We start from the raw sequence: 10,664 nt of genomic DNA, 5'->3' as shown, positions 1-10,664 counted from the left end.
TTTTTTTTTTTTTGAGATGGAGTCTTGCTCTGTTGAGGTATTGCTCCTCACAAGACAGCATTAGCTGCGGGGATCTGCGTGCCGACCCTGACCTAAACCACGTATGAATAAAGCATACACTGACACACAGATAATTCTGTTTGGCTACTTCTGCTGTGTTTCCTGACCACTAGCCTTAAGCAACTGTCTTAACGCTTTTATATGCTGTTTCCAACTTTCCCCGGAACGTGGTAACCTAGAGTGGGCACCAGTGACTTACTGATTACTCACTGACTTGACCACATGGTCCTTCTTTGCCTTCGTTTTCAGGGGTCGCGTTCCTCACGCTTCCATCACAGCTTTCCTCTTGAGGGCCGTCCTCACCCTTCCTTTGCAGGTTGCCTCAGGAGGGGCTTGAACTGCTGGGGGTCTGTTTCTGCAGATCCCTGACTTTCCTCACACGGGGCACCAACTGAGGTATTGCCCCTCACAACAGGGCATTAGCTGCAGGGGTCTGCCCACAGTCCCTGGTCCAGACGGATGAGTGAAACGTACGCCGACACACAGACACTCTGCTCTGCCGGTCCTGCCGGGTGCCCAGTTGCCTGCACACCAAGAGAGGTTTGTCACTGCAGCGGCCCTGAGCAGCTCACACTCCGGGCATTTATGTAGCGTTGAATTAACAACAGAAGTTTGAGTAAACACACTTGAGGATAATTAACATGGTTAAGAGAGTGGTTTTATGAATGATTAAAGCCCAGGTACTGTGGTCTAAAGTAAATACCATTAAGGGACAATTTCCCTGGTCAGCCTCCCCCCTAGAGTGCCATGTGGCTCAAAGGTTAGTTACTGGAGGCAGGGTAAACAGACACAACTGGGGAAGCCTCTGTTGTCCCTAGTATTTACCCTATGACCTAATGCTGTAAGGTAAGAGCCGGCTGCCTTCAGCCTGTTCAATTACTACAAGCTATGTAACCTTTTGGCCTTCCAAAAGGTTTGTGACTATTCCCTATAACTTTCCCTAATATTTCCCTTGAATATTTCTGCCCCTATCTTGAGCAAATCCCAACACTGTTGCCCAGGCTGGAGTGCAGTGGTGTGATCTCACCTCACTCCAGCCTCTGCTTCTGGATTCAAGCAATTCTGTCACCTCAGCCTCCCAAGTAGCTGAGATTACAGGTGCACACCACCACACCTGGCTGATTGTTGTATTTTCAGTAGAGATGAAATTTCACCATGTTGGCCAGGCCGGTCTTGAACGCCTGACCTCAGGTGATTCCCACACCTGGGCCTCCCAAAATGCTGGAATTACAGGCGTGAGCCACAACCTGGTCTGGGACTTTCCTAATGTGTTAGGATGGTGTCCTTGCTGGTGTCCTGTTAGTCTGTTTAGACTCCCTTCATTTTTCTTTATTCTTTGTTGTTGTTGTTTCTTTTCCTATTCACTACTTTTTTTTTTTTTTTGAGATGGAGTTTCACTCTGGTTGCTGAGGGTGGAGTACAAGGTCACAAACTCGGCTCATTTTAACATCCACTTTCATGGTTAAAGCAATTCTCCTGCCTTAGCCTTTTGAATAGCTGGGATTACGGGCATGTACCACCATGCCCAGCTAATTTTGTATTTTTAGTAGAGACAGGGTTTCTCTATGTTGGTCAGACTGGTCTTGAGCTACTGACCTCAGGTGATCCATCCACCTCGGCCTCCCAAAGTGCTGGGATTACAGGCATGAGCCACCAAGCCTGGCCTTTCTGTTTTTTTTTTTTTTTTTTTGAGACAGAGTTTTGCTCTTATTGCCCAGGCTGGAGTGCAATGATGCAATCTCGGCTCACCGCAACCTCCACCTCCCAGGTTCAAGCGATTCTCCTGCCTTAGCCTCCCAAGTAACTGGGATTACAGGCATGCACCACCACACCCAGCTAATTTTGTATTTGTAGTAGAGATGGGGTTTCTCCATGTTGGTCAGGCTGGTCTTGAATTCCTGACCTTGGGTGATCTGCCTGCCTCGGCGTCCCAAAGTGCTAGGATTACAGGCATGAGCCACCACACCTGGCCCATGCCTGGCCTTTTTTAAAAAATTATTTTATTATTTTCTTTTGAGACAGTCTCACTCTGTCATCCAGGCTGGAGTGCAATGGGAAGCCCACCACTACACCCTGCTAATCTTTGTATTTTTAGTGGAGACAAAGTTTTATCATATTGGCCAGGCTGGTCTCCGAACTCCTGACCTCATGTGATCCACCCTCCTCAGCCTCCCAAAGTCCTGGTGTGAGCCACCTCACCCATCCCCTCTTCACTAATTTTTAATTTACATAATGAATTCTGATTTGGATCCCATGTATTGAGTTTTTCCATTTAGTTACTGTATTTTTAGCCTGAGAGTTTCTGTGTAGTTCTTCATAATTTCTGTATGTTGGTTGACCTCATTTTCTTCATGCATTGCTTTCATGATTTCTTGAAGCTGTCTCTTAATTCAATGAGCTTCAGACTTTTTGGGGGGTGGGGGTGACAGGGTCTGACTGTGTCCCCCAGGCTGGAGTGCAGTGGTGCAATCTTGGTTCGCTTCAACCTCTGCTCTCCAGGCTCAAGCAATCCTCCCACCTCAGCCTGGTGAGTAGCTATGGATGTGTCCTCTCCAGGTTTTTCCTTATAATGTCTGGACTGAAGTTAATTTAAGTGTGTGTAGATGTGATTTTAAATGTGTCCTGGAGAGCATTAATGGAGAAGTCCATGATTTTTTTGAGACAGAGTCTCACTCTGTCAATAGGCTGGTGTGAAGTGGCACTATCTCAGCTCACTGCAACCTCAGCCTCCCGAGTTCAAGTGATTCTCCTGCCTCAGCCTCCTGAGTAGCTGGGATTACAGGTGCATGCCACCACACCAAGCTAATTTTTGTATTTTTAATAGAGTCGGGGTTTCAGCATGTTGGCTCAGATGGTCTTAATCTCTTGACCTCGTGATCCACACGCCTCAGCCTCCAGAAGTGTCAGGATTGTAGATGTGAACCACCATGCCCAGCCAAGCCCATGGTTTTTGTAGAAAACACATTATTTGCAGTATATATATACATATATTTTTATTTTGAGAAAGACTCACTCTGTTGCCCTGGCTGGAGTGCAGTGCTGTGATCTCAGCTTATTGCAACGTCTGCCTCCAGAGTTCAAGCAATTCCCCTTCCCCAGCTTCCCAAATAGCTGGGATTACAGGCGGTTCCCCCACCATGCCCAGCTAATTTTTCTATTTTTAGTAGCTATGGGGTTTCATCATGTTGCCCAGGTTGGTCTCAAACTCCTGACCTTAAGTGATCCACCTACCTTGGTATCCCAAAGTGACAGGGTTACAGGTGTGAGCCCCCATGCCTGGCCATATATATATATATTTTGTTTGTTTGAGATGGAGTCTCACTCTGCAGTCTAAGCTGAAGTACAGTGGCACAATCTCAGCTCACTGCAACCTTCGCCTCTGGAGCTCAAGCGATTCTCCTGCCTCAGCCTCCCAAATAGCTGGGACTAGAGGCGTGCACAAGCACACCCAGTTAATTTTTTTGTATTTTTAGTAGAGACTTGGTTTCACCATGTTGCCCTGGGTGGTTCGAACTCCTGAGCTCAGTTGATCCACTCACCTCGGCCTCCGAAACTGCTGGGATTTCAGGTGTGAGCCACCGCACCCTGGACACACACACACACACACACACACACACACACACAAATATATATATATATTTTTTGAGACGGGGTCTCGCCCTGTCTCCCAGACTGGAGTGCAGTGGCATGATCTCGGCTCACTGAAAGCTCCGTCTCCCGGGTTCACGCCATTCTCCTGCCTCAGCCTTCTGAGTAGCTGGGACTACAGGTGCCTGCCACCACGCCTGGCTAATTTTTTGTATTTTTAGTAGAGACGGGGTTTCACTGAGTTAGCCAGGATCCCGGACATGTGTTTTTTATATTTTCCATAAAACTGAGACTTCCACAGTGAGTTAGATTTTAAAATCTATAATGGGAAAGTACAATAAAACACAACTGTACAGAAAAAACTGTTCAAAAATACCTTAGCGTGGGTTTGTCAGAACACAGTCTTGGATCAAATCAATGCTTATTTTCTCTTTTCTCATTTTCTGTGAAGGTGATAACTCCTCCATAATGTTTTGTGGAAATGTGTGTTTCATTTTAGGGACGCGTGACTTTCAGGGATGTGGCTATAGAATTCTCACTGGCAGAGTGGAAATGCCTGGACCCTGCGCAGAGGGCTTTATACAGGGAAGTGATGTTGGAGAACTACAGGAACCTGGAGTCTGTGGGTGAGGAAAATGTGTCTCCACACGTGAGGAATCTGCCTTTGTCTATCTTGGCTCTTCCTGATTTTGTATTCTCTTTTGAGATTTTGTGATACATGCTTTTGATGTACACGTCATTGTTTTCTGCAGTGATGACGCTCCTATCTGTCATGGGTAGCTTCTTAGAGACTCTCCTATGGAGTAGTTTTACATAAAAACAGAACACTTTTTTTTTTTTTTTTTTTGAGACGGAGTCTCGCTCTGTCGCCCAGGCTGGAGTGCAGTGGCCGGATCTCAGCTCACTGCAAGCTCCGCCTCCCGGGTTTATGCCATTCTCCTGCCTCAGCCTCCCGAGTAGCTGGAACTACAGGCGCCCACCACATCGCCCGGCTAGTTTTTTTTGTATTTTTTTAGTAGAGACGGGGTTTCACCGTGTTAGCCAGGATGGTCTCGATCTCCTGACCTCGTGATCCGCCCGTCTNGAGACGGAGTCTCGCTCTGTCGCCCAGGCTGGAGTGCAGTGGCCGAATCTCAGCTCACTGCAAGCTCCGCCTCCCGGGTTTATGCCATTCTCCTGCCTCAGCCTCCCGAGTAGCTGGAACTACAGGCGCCCACCACATCGCCCGGCTAGTTTTTTTTGTATTTTTTTAGTAGAGACGGGGTTTCACCATGTTAGCCAGGATGGTCTCGATCTCCTGATCTCGTGATCCACCCGTCTCGGCCTCTCAAAGTGCTGGAATTACAGGCTTGAGCCACCGCTCCCGGCCCAGAACACTTATTAACACTCTCACTAATACAATTGAATATCATCCTGCTCTAGGCAGAGATGTCCCTGGAAGCCCTGAGCAGAATTGTCAGCATGGCCCAGGATACGAGATTGAAAGCATGACACTGACACTGACTGACAAGTGTTTCCAGCTGTGGTTCTGGTTTTGTTTTGTTTTGTTTTTTTGAGACAGAGTCTCCCTCTGTTGCTCAGGCTGTAGTGCACTGTTGTGATCTCAGCTCATGACAACCTCCACCTCCTGCATTCAAGCAATTCTCATACCTCAGTCTCCCAACCTAACTGGAATTACAGATGCAAGCCATGATACCTTGCGAATTTTTGTATTTTTGTTAGAGATAGGGTATCACCATGTTGACCAGGCTGGTCTCAAATTTCTGGTCTCAAGCAATCTGCCCACCTCAGCCTCCAGCCAAGTGTTGGGATTACAAACCTGAGCCACCATGCTTGGCCTTTCATTCTGGTTTTAAAGGAGCATCACAGAAGCATCTCTCCCTGGTACTGTGACAGTGATCATCACATAAACTAATGATCAGCTTCTCTAAGCAGCAGTCACTGCTGTAGAAGTTCCTCCTAGGGAGGACATGATTCAGGCTTACTGCCTCATGTATATGAGGCTCTTGACTGAACTGTTTTTGTTTGACATGGAATTTTGCTCTTGTTACCCAGGCTGGAATGCAATGATGTGATCTCTGCTCACTACAACCTCTGCCTCCCAGGCTTAAGAAATTGTCCTGCTTCAGCCTCCTGAGTAGCTGGGATTACAGGCACCCACTACCATACCTGGCTAATTTTTGTATTTTTAGTAGAGAGAGGGTGTTCTTAAACTTTGAAGATCATATTTGGAAAGTTTAAAATAAGTATTGCTTTTTGCGTAATATTAACACATTTCAATATTAACCATTATCTACCATATGTACTTAATTGGAAACCTATTGGTTTTTCTGTTTTTTAGACAGCTCTTTTAAAACCATGATGGAGTACTCATCAACAGGGCAAGGCAATACAGAAGTGTTACACACTGGGATGTTGGAAAGACATGAAAGTCATCACATTGGAGATTTTTGCTTCCCAGAAATCAAGAAAGATATTCATGACTTTGAGTTTCAGTGGCAAGAAATTAAAAGAAAGGTCCATGAAGCACCCATGACAAAAATCAAAAAGTTGACAGGTAGTACAGACCGACATAATCAAAGACATGCTGGAAACAAGCCTATTAAAGATCAGCTTGGATCAAGCTTTCATTCACATCTGCCTGAACTGCACGTATTTCAGACTGTAGGGAAAATTGATAATCAAGTAGAGAAGTCTATCAACAATGCTTCCTTGGTTTCAACATCCCAAAGAATTTCCAGTAGGCTTAAAACCCATATTTCTAATAGGTATGGGAAGAATTTTCTCCGTTCTTCATTATTCACACAAATACAGGAAGTACACATGAGAGAAAAACCTTTCCGATGTAATGAGTGTGGCAAAGCCTTTAATTATAGCTCACATTTAAGGAGACATCACATAACCCATTCAGGAGAGAAACAATATAAATGTGATGTATGTGGCAAAGTCTTTCATCAAAAGCAATACCTTGCATGGCACCATAGAGTCCATACTGGAGAAAAACCTTACAAGTGTAATGAGTGTTGCAAGACCTTCGGTCACAAGTCATCTCTTACACGCCATCATAGACTTCATACTGGAGAGAAACCTTACAAATGTAATGAGTGTGGTAAGACCTTCAGTCAGACATCATCCCTTGTAGGCCATCGTAGACGTCATACTGGAGAGAAACCTTACAAATGTGAAGAATGTGACAAGGTTTACAGTTGCAGATCACAACTTGAAACACATAGGCGAATTCATACAGGAGAGAAACCATACAAATGTAAGGTTTGTGACAAAGCTTTTAGGCATAATTCATGCCTTTCACGCCATAACAGAGTTCATACTGAAGAGAAACCTTACACATGCAATGAATGTGGCAAGGTTTTCCGGCGTGATTCATACCTTGCACAACATCAGAGAGTTCATACTGGAGAGAAACCTTACACATGTAATGAATGTGGTAAGGTTTTTAATCAAAAAGCACACCTTGCATGTCATTATCGACTTCATACTGGAGAGAAACCTTACAAGTGTAATGAGTGTGGCAAGACCTTCAGTCAGAAGTCATCCCTTGTAGGCCATCGTAGACTTCATACTGGAGAGAAACCTTACAACTGTCATGAGTGTGGCAAGACCTTTGCTCGAAATTCATCCCTTGTAATTCATAAGGCAATTCATACTGGAGAGAAACCTTACAAGTGTAATGAATGTGGCAAGGTTTTTAATCAACAATCAAACCTTGCACAACATCAGAGAGTTCATACTGGAGAGAAACCTTACAAGTGTAATGAGTGTGGCAAGACCTTCAGTCATATGTCATCCTTTGTATACCATCATAGACTTCATAATGGGGAGAAGCCTTACAAGTGTAAGGAGTGTGGCAAGACCTTCAGTCATATGGCATCCTTTGTATGTCATCATAGACTTCATACTGGAGAAAAACCTTATAAGTGCAATGAGTGTGGCAAAGCCTTTAGTGGGCAGTCATCACTTACTCATCATCAAGCAATCCACAGTATAGGCAAACTTTACAAATGTAATGATTCTCACAAAGTCCTCAGTAATGCTACTATCATTTGCAAATCATTAGAGAATTCATAATGAAGAGAGATCTTACAAGTGTAGTAAATGTGGCAGAGTTTTCAGACATCGTTCATAGCTTGTAGTTCATTGGCGAACTCATACTGGAGAGAAACCTTACAGATGTCATGATTATGGCAAGGTGTTCAGTCAAGCTTCATCTTATGCAAAACGAGAATTCTTACAGGAGAGAAACCTCACAACTGTGATAATTGTGGCAAAGTCTTTTTTTTTTTTTTTTTTCTTTTTTTTTCTTTTTTTTCTTTTTGAGATGAAGTCTTACTCTTTCGCCCAGGCTGGGGTGCAGTGGCACAATCTCAGTTCACTGCAACCTCCGCCTCCCGGGTTCATACGATTCTCCTTCCTAGCCTCCCGAGTAGCTGGGACTGCAAGCATGTTCCACTAAGCCTGGCTAATTTTTGTTTTTAGTAGAGACAGGGTTTCACCATGTTGGCCTGGCTGCTCTCAACTCTTGACCTTGTGATCTGCCCACTTTGGCCTCCCAAAGTGCTGGGATTACAGGCATGAGCCACCGCGCCCAATGTGGCAAAGTCTTTACATTCACACCACATTAGACATCAGAGAATCTATACTGGACAGAAATCTTACAAATGTCATAGGTGAAGCAAGGTCTTTAGTCTGAGGTCTCTCCTTGCAGAACAGCAGAAAATTCATTTTTGAGATAATTGCAGTGGTGTGATCTGGCTCACTGCAAGCTCCGCCTCCCGGATTCACGCCATTCTCCAGCCTCAGCCTCCCAGGTAGCTGGAACTACGAGGCCCGCCACCACACCCGGCTAATTTTTTGTATTTTTAGTAGAGACAGGGTTTCACCGTGTTAGCCAGGATGGTCTTGATCTCCTGACCTCGTGATCTGCCCGCCTCGGCTTCCTAAAGTGCTGGAATTAAAGGCACGAGCCACCGCGCCCAGCCATCAGTGTATTTCTTGAATGTATTTGATTGATGTCTAATGCCTCCCTAAAGAGTCTAAGAACAAGCTGTTCCCCATTACCTTGGACACATGTTCTCAGGACCTCCTGAGGGTTGTGTCACGGGCCATGGTCATTCATATTTAGCTCAGAATAAATCTCTAAAGATATTTTACAGAGTTTGACTCTTTTCCATGATAAGAATAACTCATTTTAAGTGCAGCATGAAATAACAAATGTAAGGAACACCTGGGCAGTTTATATGCACTGTTTAAATGTCAGTGCTTATTTTATTTATTTTTATTTTTTTTATTACTTTTTTTCTTGTTGACATGGAGGAGGGAGCTCTGGGGTAGAGGGTCTTACTTTGTCACCCAGGTTGGCCTGGACCTCCGGGCTCCGCGATCCTCCTGCTGCTTCCTGAGTAGCTGGGACCCCAGACTCCCGCCACCCCGCCTGCATCCCTGCTGCGTTTAAGCAGGAGGTGGTGACCTCACTCCTCCCTGGCCTGAGCCCTCCCCTTTGCACCCCATGGGGGTGGCCCTAGGGAAGTCTCAGGAGCTGAGCACAGGGTGGACTCTCCCACTCCAGTGAATGGAGAATTGAAAGGGAGAGGATTTCTATTCTGTCCTGTGGACCATCAGCATGAAGTTGTAGGTTTCGCTCAGGCAGGGCTTTGCATTTCGCATTCTAGTTTGCATTCCTGCCCTAGACAGCTTCAAGGCTTTGGAATTAAATTGCTAAAATTAATTTCATTAGCAAGGAACTTTCCTGTGTCCAATTACTGCTCCACGTCGACTTCTCAGGGAGGTACTATTTCCCTGACTGCTGAGCTACTCCAGCCTCACTGCCGGGTTTCGCCTCCAAAACCCGGAAAACAGAGGCGCCGAGAGCGAGAGGGAGGGAAGCTCCCCCTCCTTCCCGCCCCCGCAGACCCCTCACAGTCCAGGACTCTTGTCCCTCGCGCCAGGTCACCTGTCCTTCGCGCCCCGCCCCGGCCTTGGCCTCGCTCAGGCCGAGTCCACCTCTTCAAGTCTGTTCCCGGCCTCACCGAGGCCCCGCCCACCTCCTGGGTGTCCCGCCCAGGCCTGGCTTCTGTCCTTTTCTGATTGGCTCAGACCCGGAAGCAGATAGCGTGTACTGAAGGTTGCGCGGCGGTCTGTGCGCTTCCCAGTTCTCTGGTGCTGCTATACCGGGGACATGGGGTCCCCACAGACCTGGAAATTTCAGCCCCTCTTTCTCAACCCAGAGCAAATTGAGACATCCGGCTGAGAGTCCGTGAGTGGCTTCCTTTTGAGTTTAAAGTCGCCCTGACGCCAGTCCCGTCCCCGGTCTTTCTGCAGTGGGATTGTGCAGCCACCTCATGTCGCGAAACTTTCCTTCACAAAACACTTCCCGATCCGTCCTCCCACCTCGCGCTGTTTCAAGCCCTCACCCGCGAGCTGGATTCTCGCCCTGGGCGCCTCATAGCCTCGCTGTTACGTCGGCCTCTGGAGCGCAGCGCCGCAGCCCCAGTCCCCAGGAGGCCGAGTCCTCTGCCTGATCCTGGGATCTTGCAGACCCCCACCCCTGTCCGAAGGCGCCGTCGCCCCCCACCTCCCTCCTCCTGCCGGGCCCAGCTTCTCCCCAGTTCCAATCCCTGGAAAACGTGCTCTTCCTGGAGGCAGCCCTCTTCTCCATCCTCTTATTCCATCAGGAAAGCACTCCAGAGCGGGGAGTGGGTCTGAGCGAGCATCTCCAGGGCCCCGTTTACAAAGTTTTGCGGGGTTAAAGTATTTCTTTTGAGGTCCCTATGGGCTATTCCTTATCTGGATGAAGGATTTGGCCTTTGGCCAGTGAAATGCTGAGGTGAATGGGCCCGAGGCCAGAGCATATTGGTGCCCTGTGCAGATGAAAGTATGGCCGGCACTTGAAACCTCCACGTCCTGGGTTCAAGCAATTCTTCTGCCTCAGCCTCCTGAGTAGCTGGAATTACAGGCATGTGACACCACAACCAGCTAATTTTTGTATTTTTAGTAAAGAT

The 10,664-nt window shown here is 46.8% G+C and overlaps 1 protein-coding gene across 4 annotated transcripts in view; it reads left to right on the top strand.

The window, feature by feature from the left end:
- LOC112612445 (zinc finger protein 83-like) overlaps window positions 1-10,664 on the top strand; it is a 77,090-nt gene that overhangs the window by 10,794 nt on the left and 55,632 nt on the right. For 2 of the 4 annotated variants that reach the window (XM_025366990.1, XM_025366988.1), the window contains exon 3: window positions 4,148-4,274. Coding sequence is in view for 3 of the 4 variants with exons in the window: in XM_025366988.1 (XP_025222773.1) it covers window positions 4,148-4,274 (127 nt within the window). In the remaining variant the exon portion in view is untranslated. Of the gene's footprint in view, window positions 1-4,147; window positions 4,275-5,989; window positions 7,858-10,664 lie in introns of those variants that run through there. The other 2 variants (XM_025366989.1, XM_025366987.1) reach the window with 2 other exon arrangements.

Source organism: Theropithecus gelada, chromosome 19, assembly GCF_003255815.1.
Source record: "Theropithecus gelada isolate Dixy chromosome 19, Tgel_1.0, whole genome shotgun sequence".
Lineage (NCBI taxonomy): Eukaryota > Metazoa > Chordata > Mammalia > Primates > Cercopithecidae > Theropithecus > Theropithecus gelada.
The sequence above is the reverse complement of the archived record's forward strand: the minus strand, read 5'-3'. Positions and strand labels throughout refer to the sequence as shown.